A 24,066-nucleotide genomic window follows, 5' to 3' on the forward strand; every position below is an offset into this window, starting at 1 on the left:
TGCACCCCTCTCACAGAAAACTGGGGGCAGAAATTATAGGCCCAGCCAGGGAAGGGGCTGGACGAGGCCGAGGTTCAGTTCGTTTTTGGACACCATGCTCCTTTTAAACCTAAGCCAGCGTAACTGGGGCTTTTAAAGGTGAGGAGCCGAACGTCGAAGGTGCGATTTCAAAGGCTTTTGAGATCTGCAGCAAAACAGTTTGAGAACCAAGGACCATTCCAGGGTCCCTCGACAACAGAGGCTCATGAATGCTAGCAGGGCCCCAGGCTCCCACCTTGGACCCTGTGGCTCCCTGTCCCGGGCCGCCCACACTGGGCCAGGCTAGGTGCACCGGGGTTTCTTCTCCACCTCCAGACTCAGCTTCGCTACTGGACTCGGTCAGCAGCAGAGCGGAGCGGAAGCGCCTCATCCCTGGCGCGCTGCTCGCCGAGGATCACACCTCGCCTCCCAGGGGCCCTACACTTTAGGGTGTAAGGTTGGGGTACTTAGGAGAACCGGGCGGGGTGGGGCGGGACACACTCGAGACCCGCCCCCTGCTCCCCTCCCCCTCCCGTGGAGATTGACAGGGCCCGGGCATCCGCCCCAACCAATGAGCGCGTCCTGGGGCGGGTCCTGGGACCGGCCGCTCTGGCTGCTCCGACTACTTAGAGTAGTCGGCGCGGCTGTGGGAAAGCACAGCGGAGCCGGGACTGCTCAGGTGGAGCAGGCCCCCCAGCCAGCGCAGACCCGGAGGCGCGCGGGCGACGCACCACACGGTTCGGCGCAGGGCAGAACGGAGCCGCACCCGCTCGCGCCGCCCGGGACCCACCTCGCCATCGCCGCTCCCGCAGCACCCATGGGGACCAGGAGACTTTAAAGGAGTTTTGGGTTTCGAGAGCAGGGAAATCACCGGTACGGAGAAGCGGCTTTCTTTGCCTTGGAAACGGTTTTCCTTCGTCCGATTGTTTGGATCCTGCTCTGGGTAGGAGGAAGTGTGGTCTTTCGGCTGAAAGTGGACCTTTCCATACACACACACGCCCACACCCGCGCACACAACACCGCGCTGGCTCCTTCCCCTGCCTCTTTGTTAGGTTTTTAGACAGAGCAGCCTCGCCCTGGCGCAGTCCGATCGGCTCTGCTGGGGAGAAGGCTGGAGAAATCAGGGGCAGAGTGCACCTGCCTGTGTGGGCAGGTGTGCCCGGTGCTGGGTGTACGTGCAGCGAGCGGCGGGCGTGCAAGCGTGGGGCTGGAATTGTGTTTGAATGTGGGGGTGGGGGGGTGAGTGTGTCAATGTGGTCGTCGCGACATGTCATTGTGTGTGTGACATTATACACCAGTGTACCATCCCGGCAGTCTCTGGACGCCAAGTGTGCAAAATTTTGCTGGTGCCAAGGGCATGCCTGCCAATACATTCGATTGTCATTGTGTGAGCCGATGTCAGGGAAGGACAGCAACCTAGTGTAACACCCAGAGGTGGGCTGGGGGTGGGGACAGGAATGTGAGCTCAGCTTGCTCCGAGCTCTCAGGCCTCAGGCTCAGTTCTCCCTTCCAACCCACCCCTTCGTCCTTCCCCGAGTGTCCGTCTCCTGCGCTGCCACACGGGTGCTCTCCTCTCCTTTGGGACACCGCACGCTCTCCAGACACCCTGCGTTCTCTCCGGTGCGAGTTGGACCGGGTTCCGGGATAGGGTCAGAGGCTGCGTGGCGGCGTCCCTGTCCCCCGCCAGACTGGGGCTTCTTCGCCCCTCCTACTCCCAGGGAGGCCCGAGGGGCTTGGCTGGCGCAGGTGACTCCCGAGGGAGCCTGTGGGCAGGCGGGCAGGTCTCAGAGGCGCTGTGCTTCTTGGGGAGGGGACACAAAGGAGGACCCCGGACTCTGATGTGTCCCTGCCTCTCTTCTGTGCGTCCACAGATCCCCGCTCCGGGCCCTCGTCTCGCCGCGTCATTGATGGGCAACCAACTGGACCGCATCACTCACCTCAACTACAGCGAGCTGCCCACCGGGGACCCGTCGGGAATCGAGAAGGACGAGCTCAGAGTCGGGGTCGCCTACTTCTTCTCAGATGAGGAAGAGGACCTGGACGAGCGCGGGCAGCCAGACAAGTTTGGCGTGAAGGCCCCCCCGGGCTGCAACCCCTGCCCAGAGAGCCCCGGCCGCCACCACCACCACCTGCTGCACCAGCTGGTCCTCAACGAGACTCAGTTCTCCGCCTTCCGAGGCCAGGAATGCATCTTTTCCAAAGTGAGCGGCGGCCCTCAGGGCGCGGACCTGAGCGTCTCCGCGGTCTCGGCGCTGCCCGCGCTCTGCGAGCCGGGCGACCTGCTGGAGCTGCTGTGGCTGCAGCCCGCGCCAGAGCCGCCCGCGCCCGCCCCGCACTGGGCTGTCTACGTGGGCGGCGGGCAGATCATCCACCTGCACCAAGGCGAGATCCGCCAGGACAGCCTGTACGAGGCGGGCGCGGCCAACGTGGGCCGGGTGGTGAATAGCTGGTACCGCTACCGCCCGCTGCTGGCCGAGCTGGTGGTGCAGAACGCCTGCGGTCACCTGGGCCTCAAGAGCGACGAGATCTGCTGGACGAACTCGGAGAGCTTCGCTGCCTGGTGCCGCTTCGGCAAGCGGGAGTTCAAGGCGGGCGGGGAGGTGCCGGCTGGCACGCAGCCGCCTCAGCAGCAGTACTATCTCAAGGTGCACCTGGCGGAGAACAAAGTCCACACGGCCAGGTTTCACAGCCTGGAAGACCTCATCCGCGAGAAGCGCCGCATCGACGCCAGCGGCCGTCTGCGAGTGCTGCAGGAGCTCGCTGACCTCGTGGACGACAAGGAGTAGCCGCGCAGGGGCTGCCTGTCCGCCTGTCTCCCCGCACCCCGCTCCCTTCCCGTCCCCGCCCTCGGGCTTCTCGGCCAGCGATTCCCGCCCTCCCTCCGCCCCGTCGCGCGTCGGCCGCGGTGACCAGCGTCCAGGCTGCGCTCTCGCACCCTTCCAGCCAGTGACTGAAGTCTCAGGAACCGACCCCGGGGCTGGAAGGGCTCAGCGGCGCGCGTCTGGCTGAGAGCCCCAGTGGCGGTGTTAGCAGACCCAGCGTACGCTTGTTCCTTGAGTTGTAAGGGGGGTGAAGGGAAATGGGCTGAGGGGAGCAAGGACACGGCCTCGCTCGCGAGTCAGTGGTCAGTAACTGTCACGCTACCGGGACACAACCCTTCACTATAAAGGGGCTATCACCATCCCAAACGCGCATACACAAACCGGTCGGAGGCAAGAAGTGGTCTTTTCAGGACACAGTTCAGCTCTTGTATAGATGTATCTATCCCCAGATCGCAGGATTTTCAAGAAATTGAGCCTGTCCCTGTGTGCTTGTGAATAATTCCACAACAGAGCACTTCGGGACTCCGGGTTATCCTGAGGCTGCGCGGGACCTTTCCAGCTCTCCAGCCCCAGGTCTCCCGACTTTGCGCTCCAGGCTCCGGGCTCAGCTAGCTGGGGTTTGCCTCCTGTTCTTTCCACCGCGGGAAGTGAACGCCACCCCCACCCGCATTTTGCCTGTGAGTCTCCCTAGCTGGTGCAGGAGAAGCCTTCCCAGTCCCGGGAGGAAAATGGCGCAGCTAATTTGGTGAGGATGCCGGCCTCGCCCCGCCCCCAAAAGGAGGTAGTTCGCCAGGTGACTGGGAACTTGTACGAAAGAAGAAAGGCATTTAGTGTTCCAAACCCTAGGGCAGCATTTTAAAAAACAGTCATATTTTTAAAGGGGTTGGAGGTGGGGGAGGGAGAGGACATGGCAACATTCCAGAAACCAGCATTATTACAACACCATAGCCAGTATGTTTAGTTTGGCTTTTCCTAACATAGAAATCATAGAAGGTGGGGAAGTGGAAATAAAGTTTTCAAAATGAGAGAGCAGTTTTCCAGCTATGTCAACAAAGCCTATCGTGTTGATGTCTTTATTGACCATTTTAGCAACATGCTAATAAAATTTCAAATTGAAATTTTTATTTTCATGGCTTTAATCCATGATAGTTTAAATACTGGGGGCCATTAAGAGTGGACTTAGCTAAGAGCTTAGCTAACATTGCCTTTTCACTCTGTTTTTCTCAAGTCTTATGAGAATTCTGTTTTTGACTATTGTAGTTATTTTGTTATTATTATTACTTTTGGCTTTAAACAGCAGCCCAGCCCTAGTAGTGGTGGAGTTTTTAATCACTGTGTATATTGTACTGAATTTCTGTCAGTTAAAGGGTTTACTGCTTTGATGGAAATTGCTAGCAAGTTCCATGATGTTTCTTTTCTCCATGTTGTATGTCATTAGTATTTTACATTGCCTTTCTATTTTTCTTCCTCTCCAACCAATCTCTTTAAAAACAAATCTAGAATTGGTGGCTCTATTCCCCTCCTCCTTAGCCAGTCCTACAGCTCAGTTTGTCCTGAAACCAGGGAAGTACTTGTAGGATCAGGACAAATGTGTGTTTTTCAAAAAATTAAGGCTGGGTGAAACCCCTTCCTTGGGCAACGATTTCCAAACTTCTCTTGTGCTGCAGCCCCAGCCTGACTTACTGTTACTTGATTCCGTGTGTTAGACACCTATTGTATCTGTGTCTCTTTCAAGGGAATTTGTTAAACAATGCCGTTTAGTTAATTGTAGCAAGTAATTGCATACTGAGAGCTGTGATTTAGTTGGACAGCAAATATTATGGCCAAAGCCAGTTTCTTGGCATTTCAAAAATAATGCAATAAAAGCTAGTCAAGGTTAGCTGAGACTGGAAATGCCTTTTTCATGGTAAATCATTCATTTCTATTTTCTTTTTTCCTTTATTTTTTTCATCCTGGATTCATTCCCTAATCTTGAATCAAAAGGTCACATCAATGAAATATGAACTAAAGTATTTTTCTTAAGCCTATCGAGTGATTTATTTTTTAAAAAACGTGTAAATGCGTATGATTTTCTTTCAGCACAAACAACAAGCAAAATTTTGTAATAACTAACCTACCTTTGCATGTATGGAGAACTGAAAGTCTCCATTTATTTCCCTAACTATCCCTCTTTGGAAATAACAGATGGCAGATGATCAACTACAAATCTTTATTGTGTCTAGACACTCCACGTTCTCCACTGTGCCCTACTACTGTATCTTGGCTCCCTGCTGTATTAAACACCATCTTAAGCAATTGTTCCTACAGGACTCCTTCTTGACGTTTGTGTTCCACTTCAAAGTCATTCAGAGGGTGAGATTTCATCAAAAGAAATGAATCAGTCTCTGTCATACCTAGGTCTGAGATTTACTTCCTCTGATGCTACATAATCTGAGTTTACTCTTACTAAGAGGGTCACCCTCACAGAAAAATGACAGCTTCATCTTGCTGAGACTAGAATGAAAATTAAAAGAAGCGTTTGGCAGTTCATTCATTACTATGTCGGCCTTTTAACGACTGGCTTTACGATAATACTTCTACAAATTTGCAATAATAAAACATTGTAAGGAAAGGAACTTGAAAAATGTGTAAGGTTTCTCACATTCCTATTGATTATAAATTTTTAATATTATCTCTTGGTCAATGTTAATAACCAATGGCAGAATAATTCTAATGGTAGTTCCTCACAGACGGATATTATTAAGAAATTATCTAATAGTTTTATCCTGGAAAAGGTTATATAGCTTTTTAGGGCATTAAGAACAAATGAGTGAGACCAAGACTGTGAGAGTTTACTTTGTAGATGGCATGGGCACATGTTAATATGAATGGATGCAATGTCTCTGGGTTTTAATCAGAGTTACAGAAATTAAGCCAAAAGTTTCCCAATATTTTACTAGGGGTTAGAAATGTAGTTTTGATTTTACTTGTCCTCGAAGGGCCATAGCTTCATAAGAACTTTCATGATGTTGAGTGTGGGTAAACTGGGGACTGATTCTGTTCAGCCTGCTCTAGCCCAGAGGAAAGCTATGCTTCCTCCCACTGCCTTTCTCTCTATGTACAGGGGATGATTCTGAAAAGCAAACTACCATTACTAAAAAGAGAGAGGAGAGAGAGAATTTCACTTCAAAGAGGACTCTGCTACTCATTTCATTAAAAAAAAACAGAAAGAAAGAAAAGAAAAAAATGGTGATTTGGGCACACGTTAAGCAAAACCAGCCCTGAAATGCCATTCTTCCAAAAATTTATTCTTTCTTAAAAAAAAAAAAAAAAAAATTCTGTACAAGTTACATATGTTGCATTTCTTCTTTTAAAAATCAAAAGCATGTCAGTGAGTTAAATCAATATGTCCAAAGTATTCCTTAGCATTTAAAAATTTAAGTGCCTGTAATGAGAGTTTTTTATTAAAAGAAAGAATAAGACATAGTAACATCATTAGAAAATGCTATGTCAGATTAGACCATCAAGCATAGAAGCAGCTGTATAATTTTACTGGATTTTTAAATATTTTTATGTTTTATCATCCCCTGGGTCATACTTCTGTGTTAGACACTTTTGTTTGAAAAATTACTTTTTTTGGAGTGGGGAGGAACCTGCTATTAGTACTTACAAAGTAATGAATTCCCTGACTAATCAGTGTATCCTAACACTCTTTAAACATCTCTCTACTGGTTACTTATGTTTTGGGGTATACTGCCAACATTCTTAAGAGCTAAATGTCTTAGTCATCTGATAAATGAGCAGGGTCAAATTTGAGGGAACTTAATACTAATTTGCCCGATTATAATACAGCAACCTAATTTTCTTTTACCCTTATGATTTTCTTATACATATCTTCAAAGTTTTTCCCTGTCTTTTTTTTGTTGTTGTTAATGAGAGAATCCAGTTAGTATTTGCTTTTCAGAAATGATTTGCCATAGGAACAAAGGGTCTTCAGGTGAAAAGACAGGCTTTCAGGTTTCTTGAAAAATTAAAAGCTACCTTTAGAAATAGTTATCTAAGACCATATCTATCAGCATCAGTAGGTGATGTAGACCATCAGTAGACCATCAGTATGGTCTTATCTAAGACCATATCTACTGATGTTGATAGATATGGTCTTAGATAACTATTCTACTAGGCACTGGTGGAATATACATAGGTATGTATATGTATACATATATTTACATATATTTCAAGCACAAAATAAATGCTTCCAAATGTAATTGGAGCTGAATTCAACGTTGCAAAAAATAGTAAAAGATTATATAAAGCTTATAAGCTTTTTAAGAAAGTCTTGTCATCAATGTGCAATATAGACATTAATGTTCTACTCACAGCTATATGTGAATACCTATCCACAGCTATATGTGAATACCTATCCACAGCTATATTTGTATATAAACACATGTACATCTACATTTCTGCCTGTAGCTATGAATTGTTATTTAATTTGGAAATACATGTACATACGCATGCACACACAAACACACAGACTACTTAAAAACAAAATGAAAAGTGACTTGAGATTTATACAAACAAGAAAGAAAAGACCTAGGTGTCATATAGCTAATGAGTAATAGGGCAGCCGGCAGCTTGCCTAAAACTAAGCATAAACAGAAAGAAGAAAATGTGAGCATTATGCAGTTAGTTTTAGTCTCTGTTCCTGGTTTTGGAAGAATCTGTTCCTGGTTTTTCTAACTAAAAAGACAAAGTTCATGGGAAAGCTATAAAAATTAGAAAGTAACTGAAAGCAAGGTGAACCAGGAATGGTGGCTCATGCCGGTAATCCTACCACTCTGGGAGGCCGAGGAGTGCAGATTGCTTGAGCTCAGGAGTTGAAGACCATCCTGAGCAAGAGCAAGTCCTCATCTCGAGTAAAAAATAGAAAAACTGAAGCCGGAGGGTCTCTGGAGCCCAAGAGTTTGAGGTTGTTGTGAGCTGTAATGCCATGGTATGCTACCCAGGGCAACAGAGTGAGACTGTCTCAAAAAAGAAGAAGCAGCAGAAAGATGAAGTCGAGATGCTATGAGACAATGTAATAAGTTAATAAGCTTTTCAACAGAGGACATCTATTTGCCAGTTTAAAAAAAATGAATTCAATTTTTCAATCATTTAACAACTTATAAAATCCATTTGATTTCATAACTAAAGATTTACCTTTGAGGCTTGTTTATCTCATTTACATTTGCAATAGAAGTGGTTTACGTATTTGAGTATGTTGTAAAAAAAAAGGGGAAAAATAGTCGTCCTGGCCATTGTTGCTGAGGTTGTCTTATATTAATAGTAACTGCTTTTTCTGGCAGAACAGCCAGATGGATGGTTCCCATGCCATGGGCTTTTGTCAACCTCTCCGATGGCTGAAAGAACAAGGCACTTAGTAGGCACCCCATAAATGTAAGGCTATGACAGTTCTCTAGTACAAGTGTTTCTCACTGATCCTGGTTTGTCAGGAACACCAGGAAGGCCACCAGTGGTGTGTCTATAAAAGGTACCTAAAGAAATCTCTAGTTCAAATTTGGCAGCGTTTTCCTACCTCAGAAAAGCCCATGAAAATATACCTTATGAGCTTTAAGGTTGGTTTCAATTAAAAGGGCAAGTGGAATATTTACTTAGCTTCTAGGGGGAAAAAAATGATGAAAGAATTCCGGGCAAAGAAAATGTTCTCTTGGGTTTGGTCAGAAACGGGAAAGCAAGATAATAATTCTGACTGTAATTTCTTGCAACTCCATCACTCAGTCACCTCAAGGAGAGATTTTCTTGCATGAAATCACAAGATTATTCCTTCAGAAAGAAGCTTATTATTGTAGCTCTTGCTAAACATTTTCTTCGGTGAATAGAAAAGACTTACTGGAATATGCACTTACCTCTCTGGAAAAATTAGATTTGATGGAGTTTTGTCGGGGGTGTTTTTCTAAATAAACATTACTCATTTATATGTTAAAATATTAAAATAATTGTTGCGCCCCTTGGCTTCTATAATCCATTTTTATGTGAGAATGAGTTTTGAACTTGATTTTGTCCATAGGATACTTAAGAAATATTAAGTATGAATAGAGCCAATGTCCTGAATTTTAAGCACAAAATAAATGCTTCAGAAGTTAATTTGAGCTTCATTCAATGTTACAAAAAATAGAAAAAGATCATAAGGCTACTGTTTATAAGCTTCCTAAGAATAATTTTACCCTCAGTGTGTGATACAGACATTAATGTTCTACTCATTCCACAATGGAAAACTTGAAGGCTTCTTTTTTTATACTGATATTTGCTTCAGCAAATAAGTTATTATTCTAAATTCAGTCATTTTTCTCTTCCAACAGTTTTGCAACTCTTTGGCAGCTCACTGTGAAACCCACTGTTTTTAGATTTTAGATTCTCCAGGGAGATGAGCAGATAGATCTAGGGCTATCATATCCACGATGACTTTATAAAACATCTTTCAACTCTCAACAGCACACACTTTATTTCTGTCTTGTCTTTTGGTTCTCAGTGGAAGCATCTGCCAGTGGATCTGAGCCAGAGGGAGACAGACAAGACTCAGGGGTAGGATTGCCAGATTCAGCAAATCAAAACATAGAATCATCAGTTTGAATTCAGAAAACGATGAATGATTGTTTTAGGATAACATATGTCCTATGGAATATTTAGGATATACTTATACAATAAGTTATTTGTTTATCTGAAATCTAAATGTAACTACATGTGTAGTATCTTATTGGCAACCTACTCATGGAGAATGTTACCATCTCTCAGAAGTCACAGAGTTCCCTTATTTTATTCAAGTTTATGAATTAAACACATACCATCTACCCACAGCACTGAGGTCTTGTCAGATTGCTCTTGTGTCTTTGAAGGCCAAAGCCAGATTTAGACCCAGAGATGAGCGTATAGTCCCCATGAACCCTCAGAAGGAAGAGGCCACAGGCTCAGTAATCACTGAAAGACAGTGGGTTGTGTGAATGTAAGGGTGGGGCTCGGTGGGTGTTTGTGGTCCTGTTTTGATTCTATTTTATAAAACACATCATGCTTTATCTTTCATTTCATGATGAGTACTTTCCTAGATACAATCAGAAATACTCCATGCTACCATTTTCAATCCCACCTACTATCTACCTCAGTTTGGATCCTCACTTTTCACCTTGCTATTTCTATAACTTCATCACCCTTCTCTACCCATTTAGCATCTCTATCCAAATGCCTACAGCCACAGTGGTCTTACCAACTACACAGCCATCACTCACAAGATCAAAGCAGGCTCCTTAATGGGCAACCAAGATCTTCCATGGTCTGAGCCTATCTACATCTACCTGCAACTCCCTCAACTTTCAACTCATACTGAGGCCACACAGGACTTTTTGGAAAGCATGTAATTTTCATTCATCCTTCCATGACTTTCCATGTTGTCTCCTTTCCCTGTTTGTCATTCTTAATTCCCAAGGAGCAAACTCTCATTCATCTATTTTCATGACCAAGCTCCATGCCAGCCCTTGGGATGGTTTTATTCATCTTCTTCTGTATGATTCTATTGTACTTGCTTTTACCACCCTAGACTCTCTCCTGTGCTGTCAATATCATTTACATTTATCTCTTCCTAGGTCCACTGGGCTCTATGACTTACTCATTTTCGCAGCTGCAAAATCTAGCACTTGCAATAGGTACTCAATTAAAGTCTGATCAATGAGTGGAAGAACTGAGGGGAGAGAAGACGTGGCTCTTCAGTAAGTATGTTAGACATACTGTGATCTCCTCTCTCAGACAAACCATGGTAGGGGGAACTAAAAACACCTGTCAGCTTAGACACATAGGAGACTCTCCTTAAGAACCAAGCAGTAGAAAATTAGTTTCCATTTAGAAAATATGCTATAATAATGAGGTATTTATATTGCATTACATTACACTACAAATGATGGGAGATTAACCATAAAGAATTTAAAAGGTTTCTCTGGCCTGGGTATACTGGTACAAATAATTCTTAATGAATGGACTTTATGAGTTTTATTATGATGGACACACAGATTGTCTCCTCTTGGTAATGAAATTTTCACCCAGGTGAAACAGCTTTGACAGTTGCAAATTTAGAGAGTAGCTGAGGATTGACTTGCAAGAACTAAAGATGAGACAAAACATTTCTCATATGGACCACTTTAGTAAATGGACCCTAGAGTGTCAAAGATGTTCCATCAGTGCAGAAGGACTCTACCGAAAATCCAAGTTCAGTTCACCTTTTAGAAAGTTAAGTCCCTCCCAATTGTGTCTCTAAGCAAATTCAACAATCACAGAGGTGAAAGAAAAAAAAAAAAATCACCTTGCCTGACTTTCCGCAGAGGGAGAAAAGGGTAGCACCTTCCGTTTGTTGATGTCTCTTGGACCTCCAGGCTGGTTGAACAGCTAGAATAATTTGAAATAATTTGAAATGCAATTGAGCACTAGCAATATAACTAGATTAATTTTGTATAAATATATATGCTTTTATATTGATATTTTCCCTGGAACTCTTAGGAGGAGCACCCTGCACTCTCCCAGGGAACTGTCCCTCGCTTACACCTGTGGGCATTTAATAACGTTTTGAGCATGGTTAAGGTTGTCTGTATCTAAGAAAAGCCAATTTTATTTGAAATTTTAAACCATAATATACTGCACATAAAAAGTGTCAAAACTCAAGAACAAAGTACTTCTTTAGAATGAAATAGTTTGGCTAATTTGTGATTAGAAAATAAATAGTGGTTCTGGAAAAAACATTGCTTTTTCCCTCAGAGCAATTTCCAGAGGAGATAGGGAGGGTGGGTTACTATACAGTCTCACCATTCTGAGTCCAGAAACCAGCACCCATTGTGTGCATCTGCTTTATTTGTATATAATTTGTATAAAAAAAGATCTCTATAAGAAAATTTACTCTACCCTCTACAGACCAACAAAATAAATGCCCTAATCCCAGATCTGTCCTTCCCACATTACTTCCTTAAAGCCTTTAAGGACTTTCCATAACTTACATGTTAAAGTCCAGGCTCCCAGGCAGCAGGCAAGTCCTGGTCTCCAGTCTGGCCTCCACTCCCCTCTGCTACTGGCATCCTCCACCCTTGACCTCCAAAGCTTCTCCCCCAACCTGACATAGCACATTCTCTCTGGGAGTCTTCACTACTACACACTTACTTTTCTGTTCCATTTACACAGAACATCCTTATCTCCTTGGTCGTATGTAAAAATCTTCCTCATCTGAGTCGCGACAGACCCAGTGCTCTTATCAGCTGTTCTGCTGAGAAGCCTCTCCTATCCACAGCACCACCTACAACAAGGACGACAAGGGGCCAAATTAATCTTCTCCCACTGATATCCTGTAGTGCTTTATCCATTTAACATTCACCCCAGCCATTTAATATTCTGATTTTCAGCCCTTAAACTATATCAAACACAGTTTAAGTCAATAGGAACCTGACTGCCTTCTGAAATGGGTTTGAGCCTTGAGGCAGGGATCTTGTCACTTCGGTCATTGGTTGGTCGGTATGTAGTGTCTGGTCCATAGTAGACACTTAATCAATGTTAATTCAATTCACCTCATTTAAATGGTTTAGGTCCTGAAATATTTTGCACTCTGCATCTAACCAGTGTCCTCCTGATTCCAGGATTTTGTAACTCTTCTCTCTTTTCACCTCATGGAGGCCCTCAGAACTGGCTTATGCCCATTTAAAAACAACTGTCCTACTACAAACACAGTAAGAGCCATTTTTAAGTTAATGTTCTAATGGCATATCAACTTCTTAAACATGAATTGGGCCTTTGTTTTATTCCGTGTGTATACAAAGCATAGTCTAGATTTCAAGAACAAGATGAAACAAAGGACACAGGTCCATTATAAGCTATAATCCACTATTACCTAGAATACACGTCATTTCCATGGTATAATTCTTTTTAAAAAATACTGTAGAAAGTCAAATGGAAAAGCATTTGAAGATACATATCAGCATCAAGAAATCAGTCATTGACTGGCACAGAAATTTTGTGTGATATTTCTAGGCCAATTACATATTTTTGTTGAATATTTATTAATAGTTTGGAATATAGATAAATATTCCTTCTTGTCATGTAAGTATAATAGACTTCTGTCATTATGACATAAAATGCTATTTTTAGAATTTTAGTCCTACAAAGTCTGTAGAAGTAAGATTTAAATGTGTTTAATTAAGCGAAGTCCCTTTGCTGTTGAGCTACCAAAGTAAGCATGTTGTTAGCATTAGATTTACCAGTCTTCCAGTCTATCTCTGTAGGCAAGTTCTTTGACTGATAGAGGGAGTGATTGCCTAGGTTTTAGTTCATGGTATTGGGACAAGTTCTCTTATGGGAAGCTGTGCAAATATAGGTGTTAAGGATGGGCCAAAAGCAGTGATGACATAAAAGGGTGGTCTCACCTAAGGTCACAGGCAGGAGGAAAGGGCCACAGAACAGTACTGAGAGCTTAGATGAGATACAAAAAAGAGATAGAGAGATAGATAGAAAGAGAGAGAGAGAACAACCAAAATGCCAGAGTCATAAGGCCACTGGTTAGATGCAAAGGGAAAATATTTTAGGAACAAAACCATTTTGCAAAAGTAGAATTAATACTTGAGGTGTAATATTGCTAAGCGGAAATTAGCAACTCAAATAAATGATATTGGCTCATGGTTTATATAAACATTTCAATTTTAAAGCATATTATGTTTAATTTTAAAATGGCCTTTTAAAAACATAGGAAATAGTCTGAGGATAGACAAGCAAGCACATGTCCCTCCCCAGTAAGACTCTGCTATCTTTTGGGGCCTACAAGGTGAGCTGACAGTATATTCAAGATGGAATCCTCTTTTTGTGACCGATGGCTCGTGTTAATGAGGCAGTACATAGAGACACTGGTGAGCAGTGAGTGAGAGATGATGCAGATGTACAGAAGACCCAGAAGAGAAATCTCAAACTTGGTGTTACTTTATAGCACACACCTCATGTCACACGGAGCACAAATCAAACAGTTTTGTTATGGAATAATGTCTTATCCACAAGTATTAGAGTGTGTCAGAGGTTTCCTAACATGTCTGTTAAAAAAAAAAAAAAAAAAAAAACATAGGAAATATGTTGACAGTATTCCTTTAATACAAATAATTAAATTAATTTTAAAGAAAACGAAATCCGGACCTCTCGTTTAAGGAAATCTTGAATTTGTTCCTGTGCTTCCAGTGGTCTTTGGTGCAAAGCACTGGTTTTCTAAATGCCTCTAGCATCTACAGTAAATGTTTCCCTGAAATTCGGCATATCATACAAGCAAAATGTTCCTTCTTGTATGCAATTCCCATTTACGTTAAAAAGGAGAAATTCCAGTTGATATGCAAAGAGAGAAGTTTGCCAGTATATTCAGGTAGGTATACAAGTATCAGCAATTTGACTGCAATTCTCTAAGTGTTGAATTTCACGTTAATGAATTTCAAAGAAAAACAGCTGACTTTATATATTTATTTTAATAAGGCTGTGAAAACAGTCCATTTACAGTGTAAAAACCCCTTGTCTTTTAAAAATGCTAGACAGAATATTTTAATAAATTAAATTTGTCTGCCTATCAAATCTGTCAAATTGACAAGAACCCTAAAAGAATTCTGCTGATGCTGTAGTTCTACTTTTCCAACAGGATTACATTTGGAATTCAATATGGGCTTCTTAGAGGAAGATTCCATCCATCATAATAATTTTAGGTAACAAATAGTAACATCATATTTTAAGCCTCTAATTTTATAGGGCCAGAGTGATTTTGTTCCCTTTGAAAACTCCTTTATTACCTACCTACAAGAATCTCCTGAATAATATATTTGTCCATAATAATGAAATAATTTAAGGAGGCGAATAAGTCCACATCATCAGAAGAACAGCTATTGACATTTTCTCAGAAATGTGTAGCTTGTGTCCATTGTCCTCAAAATCAATCTTTGTCAGTCAAGTTTTACTGTGCCCAGCACACGAATGGAGAAACTGAGGCTTGGGAGGGGCAAACATCCACCTAAGTATCCCCTGATCTTACTTTTAGTGGAACCAACACTTTAATTCAGGTGTTTTGATACAAAGCCATTACATTTCTCTATTTCTTGGAATATTTTTCTGGAATAATTAAATGTTTCCCTCCATGCTTTTCTTATAGAAAAAACCTACTGAGCTTTTTATAGCAATTGGTTACAAAGATAACACTTAATTTTTCACAATAATAAACCTAGAAGAAGTAGGTATGAGCATATTCAAAAGTGCAAACCCATTCAAACTCTGGACCAACTATATAACATACACTAATTACCTAGACTTGATATTCTGTCTACTGAAATGAAAGTCTTAAATGTGTGTCTAAAAAGGCCAAAATAGAATCAAGCCTAGATTTTAAGATATTTTTTGTTTTTTATAATTTCCTTCAGAAACAGATGCATTTATTGGATAATATTCAAGAAGTCTGTCACCAGGAGTCCAAGGTAATTCTCAGAGAACTTTTGATTTATTATTGGTCAATAAATACCTGTACTGTGCCATTTGTAGTGTGTTGGAAAAATGTCTTTCAAAAATATTTAGGACAAGAGAAAAAAAGTATACTAGACTTTTAATTTCTTATAAGAAGTTGAAAATCTGGATTAAAAATGTATATGTCATTTCAATTACTATTTTGAGCTACAAACTATAATAGTTTTACAAAATAATTCTGGCTTAGTAACTGGCCAGCCCTGATAACAGGGTAATGACAAGAACATGAATCAGTCCAGACACAAATCTGACTGAAGGACCTATTTACACATATAAAAAGTCATGTTTAACTTAGCTAGAAGAACATTACTATGAATGGTGCAGTAAATTTACCCATGACCAGGCTCATGAAAATCTGTCTCATGACTCAACACGTGGCATTTCTATTTCAGAATGAGATTAGCTATTTCTTAGGAACCATGAACTCACTAGAGATCAAAACAGACCCAAATAAATAAAATCTAGTAAATAAATAACATAGGAGAAAAATGGTTCAATGAAAAGAATACTGAGATGGGGAGGCGCCTGTGGCTCAAAGGAGTAGGGCACTGGCCCCATATGCTGGAGGTGGCAGGTTCAAACCCAGCCCTGGCCAAAAAAAAAAAAAACTGAGAAAAAAAAAAAAAAGAAAAGAATACTGAGAAAAACACATGGCAACACATATAATCTCTTTTTCTTTTCTGGTTATGTGATCTTGGACAAATCATTGGCCCTTCCCCCAGCCTTTAAATAAGAGATCATGAACCCTAAATCCTGGTCTTAACATGAAGTTAAATTATTAATAAATGTCTGGAAAATGGTCCACTTACAGTGCCTTGTACACAAAGGGCAATCAGTGGACATTAGATGAATTAAGTTAAAATACTAAGTGAATTTTCTTTTACCATTAATATTGCAGGTTTCCTAATTTTTAAATGTGTTAAAAAAAAAAAGGAAAAAAATATGTTTGCTTTATCTCCACTTAGATGGTAGAACTTTGGAGAACACATCTTGTCTGAATCATTTTTTTATTCCCCTTACCAGAATTTTAAACATGTAGTAGTTGTTCAAAATCTTTTTGATAAAAGTCAAAGAGCAACTAAAATTTCATTCAAATAGAGGTACTCCAAGGACAAAGAAGAGTGATGTTTCTTAGAATGAAAATAGGAACTATTTGTTATGGACTGAAAGTTGTATCCTCCTCAAATTCATATATAGAAATCCTAATCCTCAAAGTGATGGTGTTAGGAAGTGAGGGCTTTGGGAAGTCATTAGTTCATGAGGGTGCAGCCCTTATCAATGTGATTAGTGCACCTTTATAAAGACCCTAGAGAGCTTTCATTTTCTCTGTTCTCATCAATGTGATGATACAAGAACACAGCAATCTGCAACTCAGAAGAGGACCCTCCAGTACTTGACCATGCGGGCACCATGATCTCAATCTTCTAGCCTCCAGAACTGTGAGAAATAAATTTCTTTCGTGGATGTCACCCAGTTTACAGTATTTAGTCCCATGTGGACTATGATGCTACTCTGTTAAGGCCAAGTGCAAATATGTATGCCTTTGCTCCCCATATTTCATTCAGTGGTTGCATCTAAGCGGCACTGGAACTCTAAAACCTGCACCCCTGGCTGTGTTCCCATGGACAGGAGATTCTCCAGGCGTTATACTTTCACTCTTCAGTGAGAACCAGTTCACTCTTATCTGCGTTCACCGCTTCAATTGCCCTGTCAAATGTTTGCAGTTCACTTCTTTGCCCTCTGACCTGAAAACTCTATGGCATGGCTTGTTTCAGGTACGTAAAGGACCGAGATCTCACACACATGACTTTTTATATTTTATAAAAATATAAAAGGTATATTTTTTATTGTGTTTATTTAGACGTTTAAAAGTAAGAGGAAACTTTTGTGCATACTGCCTTCTTCAATCTGTAGAGGTAAAAGTTCCTTGTAGAGTCAATCTCCCCTTTTGAGCCCCTACCTATATCATTAGCACAGAAGTTCCCAACCTTCTTGTTCTTAGGGCCTTTTAAATTATTGGAGAATCAAAACACCTTTTTTTATGTAATTTATCAATATTTACCATGATAGAACTAACACTGATGTACATAGGTCACTATGAAAGTGTTGTGACTGTGTTATAGTTCATGATTTCACTTCCAAGAAACACAGCATCCTTTCTATTCACCCTTGCCAGTTTCAACTTGCTGGGCTTGCTGGGAAGGCTTCATTCACTTCTGTCCTTCTGGGTATCTCAAAACTTTCATAGTGACTTCCAGCAGCCCAAACAGACTAAGACATTGTATTTCCTCAATGTCATTTTAAGTTATTTAAACCAGTTCTCCAGCATCCTACTGTGGATTTTTCTAGCTCTTAACATAGAGTCCTGTCTCTTTTCTGTTTCAGTGACTTAGTCAAAGCAGCCAGTTTAACATTCTGTTACTTAATCAGCATCTGCTGGCTGTCCCCCAGCTCCAGGAGCTCAGGTGGCTTCATAATTTTTTCTATTTTCTTGCACTTAGGAAAAGTACTGAAAGCTCATAATTGGTCATATTTCTTTGGATATTTGCATTTTAACTAGGAGCAAAGCTTTTTTTTCTTGGCATAATTTTTCTTACATTTTTTGAAAGTAAGGTTTATTCATTAAATTCCAGTTGAAAATGCAAGAGGAAAAGATAGTCCTACCTCCCATGGACAACCATTTCACATATGTGTATTTTCCTTTAATAACTTTTTAAAGAATGTCTCGATTTTAATTGTATTCACACAAATACAAATTTATATTATACGTTTCACTTATTAATATGCTATTGGCATCACCAAAGTCAATACAAAGCCCATGTAAATGTAAATGTAATGGTTGCAAGGTATTGTGTTAAATGGATAGGCCGTGGATTATTTAGTCATCATCTTTATTGTTAAATATTTGCATTGTTTATACTGTTTTATATTGAAAACCATGCTGTAATAAATGTTTGAATAGATAATTTTTTCCTTTATTTTATTTCCACAGAATATATTTCTGAAGATGGAGTAGCTAGGTAAATGGATATGAAATATTTCAAGACACACACACAGTTATGCATATACACACACAATTTTACAAAAGGCCAATATATGTCAATATTTATGGTGCATCATCATCATTGATCCGTGCAACTTCCCATTCTTTATTGATTGATTTCCTTTTATTTCCAATCTTCATTTCCATCCCCTTCATTTCCACCCTCATCATGGGACACCAGTGTAATACTCTTAACATATATCCTTTTTTTTTTTTTTGTATGTGGTCATATAAGCATTAATTTTGTGTATGCAGGTATTTTAAGTACACACAAATGGCCTTGTGCTATAGACTCTATCCTTTTTTTATGTAGCACTGTGTAGATTTAGTCAGACTACTAAATGAGTCTGAGCTAAATTTAGTCATGAGCACCCCATGATGTTCTATTCTGTGCGTCCATCACGTTGTACTTTATCTCTAACTAGTGGGACTTCCCTGGACCAAGCCTCGCTCTGCATTACCATAAACACCGCTTGCACATGTGTAAATGCCCTGTCCACACCACATCATAGGCCTCTGTGAGGTACACTGTAGAAGAGAGGATTCCAGGTCTCAGGCCCACATATGCCTAGGCGGGCTGAGTGCTGCCTGACTGCCTTCCTGAGTCATTGCTCCAGTCTGCTTTCTCAGCAATGGTGCGTGCGATTCCCTATATCCGCAATTCCCATCCACACTTGACATTATCCAATGTCCCAATTTTCCCACTCCGGCACTTGCAAAGTGATATCTCATCATTGTTTTCATTTGCATTTCCCTGAACACCATTCCTGAGTTGATGGGCATTTACATTGTTTCCACATCTTGGTGATTATAAATTGAGCTTCAGTAAACAATCTAGTGCAAATGCCTTTATAATAAAAAGACTTTTATTCTCTCCTGGGTAGATGCCTAGTCCTGCAATTGCAAGGTCAAATGGGAGATCTAATTTGAGTTCTTTTAGGATTCCCCATACTTCTTTCCAAAGAAAGAAGTTCCACTAACAGTGTAAAAGTGTTGCCCTCTCTCCACATCTGTCCAGTATCTGCAACTATGGGACTTTGTGATGTGAGCTAATCTTACTGAGATTAGGTGATATCTCAGGGTGGTTGGTTTTGATTTGCATTTCTCTGATGATTAGGGTCAATGAGCATTTTTTCATGTTTGTTAGCTATTTATCTATCTTCCTCAGAGAAGGTTCTGATCATGTGTCTTGCCCAGGTTATGAATCTGACAAAGGATAACTAGGAATTGCAGACAACTCAATTTAATCATCAAACTACACTTTTAATAGAAATTTACATTTTTCTCTGAGAAAGTGTACACCATGGAATATTATGCAGTCCTAAAGAAAGATGGAGACTTTACCTCTTTCATGTTTACATGGGTGGAGCTGGAACATATTCTTAGCAAAATACCTCAAGAATGGAAGAAAAAATATCCAATGTACTCAGCCTACTATGAAACCAATTTATAGCTTTCATATGAAAGCTATAACCCAATTATAGCCCAAGAATATGGGGAAAAGAGAGAGCGACGGGAGGGGGGAGGAAGGGTGAAGGGAGGGTAATCGGTGGGACCATACCTATGGTGCATCTTACAAGGGTATACATGTGAAATTTACTAAATATAGAATATAAATGTCTTAACACAACAGCTAAGAAAATGCTATGAAGGCTATGTTAACCAGTTTGATGAAAATATTTCAAATTGTATATAAAAACAGCACATTATACCCCATGATTACATTAATGTACACAGCTATTATTTAATAAAAAAAATTAAAAAATAAAAATAGGTTGATTTTCCAAAGCAATATTTGATTTGGAGTTTTTCACCAATGCTACCCAAACCCACTCTGTAACTATTATGGGCTTCAAAGAATTACATGAATAAAATGGCTTAAACTTAAAAAAAAAAAAAAAAAAAGTTGATTAACAGATTTTTTTTTGTTATATCTAATGTAAATTTCCCTATTTTTAATTTGAGAGAATTTATATTTTTGATAAATACATGTACTATTAATTTTTATATATTGGTATTATATCAAACAATCTTGGACTTTTTATTTCTAATCTTTGCCAATTATAATCATTTTTTAAAAAGTAAGGTTGTCTGGGTGTTCTCCCCTTAAAAATTTATAGAAGTTCTTTATAAGTTGGGAAAATTACCTCTTTGCCTATGAATAAAGGCTCATAAGCCCTTTGGGAATGAGTTGCAAATATTTTTGCCTATGTAGTGGTATTTTTCCATACCATTATGGGATAAAATATATTACTCTTTTATTTTGTATCTTACTTTTAAAGGCCCTCTTTTTATAATAAATTATCTTGTACATTTTCATAATTTTAGATTTAAATACATATTTATTTAATTGTAATTATTTTGGCATAAGGAGTGACACGTAGATCCCTTCGTATTATCAGAATGGCTCACAGTTGAATAAACCCTCTTTTGAAATGTTCTTTCTATAATATATATACACACATATGTATATGTCTGTTTCTTAATTTATATTCCTTTTAATTTGTCTGTATTTTAATGCTTTGAGTCCATGAATAAATTATTGTAGCTTTGTGATTTTAATAGCCAGTAAGACTGATTCTCTCTACGTACTCCCTTTTCAGAATTTTCCTGAATATTCTTGCTGATTATATTTAATTTTATGTCTTACTGCATTGGCTAGAACATCCAGTACAAGATTATATAGAAACAATGTTAACAAGTACTTTGACATTGTTCATGATATTAAAGGAAGTGCTTCTAAAATTTCAACATTAGCATAATGTTTGCTCTTGCGTTCTTTCTAGGGACTCTTCATTTAGCTAAGGAAATTCTTTTTATTTCTACTTTATGCTATACACCAACCACGAGCTAACATTAGTAAGACTGACAATATCAAGGGCTCCTGAGAAGGAGAAGCTCCTGGCACTTTCATGCCCTACTGATGGGCATTCATATTGATACACTCCCCTTGGACAGTTTCTACCAAGCTTGGAAATACTCATACCATGACCTAGCAATTCCACTCAGGTATAGGCCCCTAGAAATGTGGTGTAACAAAAGATGTGTTGAAGAATGTTAAAGGTGGTACTAGTAGGGATAGAAAAATCTGAGAACAACTCAAATCTCCAGCAGTAAAGTGGATAAATAATCTGTGCTAGATCCATCTTGTGGCATGCTCTACAGCAATGAAACTCAATGAATTACTCTTACATACAATAACAAGGATGAATATCATTCATACAATGTTGAACAAAAGAGTACGTATTACTTTATTTACATTAAGTTTTTATAAAGCAAAACTAACCTATTGTTATATTTAAGGATAGGTATCACCTTTGGACAGGAGTAGTGAATGGGAGGGATGTTGAGAGGGCCTGTGAGATGTTTATCACATTCTATTTCTGAATCTGAGTGGTAATTATGGGGCTATGTTTTTCTCTATTTAAATAAATATTTTTTAAAGTTTTTAAAGTTTAATCTTGTTGAATGAATGACTAAATAAATGAAACAGTGAATGAAATTCAGGGTAAATTAAACTGAAAAAAGGTGACTCTTCTTTGTTCTACAAAGAAGATAGGTCTGATAGTTTTTGGTTTTGCCTGTTTCTGCCTCTAAGGAGCTATGAGATTTTTCAGAAAGTCACTTCTGCACTTTTAATCTTTCTCTGTTCCTAACTTCTCAAAATAGGAGACTGAATTAAATGATCTTTAAAGACCCTCTGAGTTGTAAAACTCTGTGTTATGAAACTTTTCCAGAAGCCATTTATCTTTTTATGAACTTTTATTTACTATTAAAAATATCCAGTTTCTTCTGTTATTTATACTCATTCAACAACATTCCAATTATCTTTTGGATTTCCTAGAGCGTCCATATTATCCTTTAACACAAACTGCCTGTGCCAATCAATAGTTATTTTTCTCATTCTCAGTTAAGTTCTTTTTCTGGCTTATACATATATTTTTGAGAGTACCTTAGTCTGTTCAGGCTGCTATAACAAAATACTATAAACTAGGTAGCTTATAAATGACAGAAATTTATTGTTTACAATTTGCAGGCTGGGAGATTCAACGTGAAGGCACCAGCTGATTCAGGGTCTGTGGAGGGTCGGCTTTCTCCTAGGTAAATGGGTTCTCATCCTCACCCCCTATGGCCGAAGGGGTGCAGGGTCTCTCTCAGGCCTCTTCTAGAAAGGAACTAATCTCATTCATCTCCCACAAGGCCTAATCACCTCCCAAAGTCCTTACTTCTTAACACCATCACCTTAGGGGTGAGGATTTCAACACATGAAGTTTTGGGGAGGAGGGGCTATAAACTTTTAGACCTTAACAGAGAGTTTGTTTAGTATAAATCTATGCCCATATGTTTTTAGATCTACAAAACTAAGAGTGCCTTGTGAGTCCGAACAAATGACCAGATAGCGATGTTCAGTTAATGAGAAAAATGTAAAGACTTCTACTGGTGATTCTTGATCAGAAATGGCATTGAAGATTTCAAAAACTTCCACCCTTTATTTGTATGGCAAAAACTTTTACTTGGATACTGCTAAAAATTTACCTTCCTGCAGCAAGATCAAGTCTAATGTTGAGCTGTCTGCTTGGTTTCCAAGAATAAGCACCATAGGTGTGTTCCTGTCACTGGGTTCTGACAATTCAGATTCAGAAGTGATATTCCGCTGTCTTCCAGTGTGCAGGAAAGAATGAGGTCTGTCTTTTCCATCTCTACTTTCCCTTTCCTGAGAGCTGGAATGGTGATGAAGTAGTATACAAGTCCAGGTTTTTCATACAAGGACAAAATGCTGGGAATGTTGGCAAAATTGTATGAAAAGGAGCCTGAGCTCCTGAGAGATTCATGGCCCACCACTGACACCTCCTAGACCAATAGGAAAAAGGAAAGTAATGTCTATCTTGTGCAAATCACTGTTATTTTGGGGTTTTGTCAAAAGGTACTGAAACTATAGTCTATCTAATATACTCTTTAAATGTGATATTGGAGCCAGGTACCATGGCACCAGACTTCATAATGTGGAGATAGGCAACTGCATTATCTTCTGTCCAAAGATTTTTACATTTAATGTCAACAATCAAGGCAGGATGACTCTTCCTCTCTTCTTAATGTGTCTCTGCATATTCCAAGGGGCTAAACACCAAGAGAAAGAAAATTCACCATCAGAGCTGATACTCAAATGGACCTTGAGATACTAACAAATGCACAAATTTACCATCCCTGGGCTGGTTGGAGGACTGTTTCCAAAGAAATGATAGAAAATGCTTGGGAAACAAAGTAGCTAAAATGTGGTTGTTAATCATCTGGAATCATTAAAATCATCCATTAAGAAAATAGAGAGCACTTAGCCGGGTGTTGTGTTGGGCACCTGCAGTTCCAGCTACTTGGGAGGCTGAGGCAAGAGACTCGCTTAAGCCCAGGAGTTTGAGGTTGCTGTGAACTGTGACATCTCAGCACTTTACTGAGGGCAACAAACTGAGACTCTGTCTCAAAAAATAAAAAAAAGAAAAAAGAAAAAGAAAAATAGCACAGTTTATTGCAGTGGATATTTAAAAGTGTCTTCAAATTCTCTATTCTTGGAAAAACAATAAATGTCTCTAACGGTAAAGACCAGAAAAGATAGGGGTAGAGAAGCATCAAAGTAGGAAAAGAAGTGTTATGAGTGTT

The 24,066-nt window shown here is 40.1% G+C and overlaps 1 protein-coding gene, 1 non-coding gene and 1 pseudogene across 3 annotated transcripts; all 3 read left to right on the forward strand.

Annotated features, from left to right (window-relative positions):
* The first annotated feature begins 652 nt into the window (after positions 1–652).
* On the forward strand, positions 653–5,140 carry LRATD1 (LRAT domain containing 1). Its single transcript, XM_053589444.1, has 2 exons — positions 653–891; positions 1,890–5,140. Exon 2 carries the CDS (start codon positions 1,926–1,928, stop codon positions 2,802–2,804), a length of 879 nt encoding a protein of 292 aa, XP_053445419.1. The 5' UTR covers positions 653–891; positions 1,890–1,925; the 3' UTR covers positions 2,805–5,140.
* On the forward strand, positions 3,107–5,140 carry LOC128584261 (uncharacterized; annotated as a pseudogene). Its single transcript, XR_008379670.1, has one exon. The product of XR_008379670.1 is annotated as an uncharacterized LOC128584261 (transcript).
* Positions 5,141–13,586: 8,446 nt separating this feature from the next.
* LOC128585259 (small nucleolar RNA SNORA49) lies at positions 13,587–13,669 on the forward strand. The gene has a single exon (XR_008379979.1). It is a non-coding gene; the product is annotated as a small nucleolar RNA SNORA49 (small nucleolar RNA).
* The last annotated feature ends 10,397 nt before the right edge of the window (positions 13,670–24,066 follow it).

This window comes from Nycticebus coucang, chromosome 4, assembly GCF_027406575.1.
Source record: "Nycticebus coucang isolate mNycCou1 chromosome 4, mNycCou1.pri, whole genome shotgun sequence".
NCBI classification, from domain to species: domain Eukaryota; kingdom Metazoa; phylum Chordata; class Mammalia; order Primates; family Lorisidae; genus Nycticebus; species Nycticebus coucang.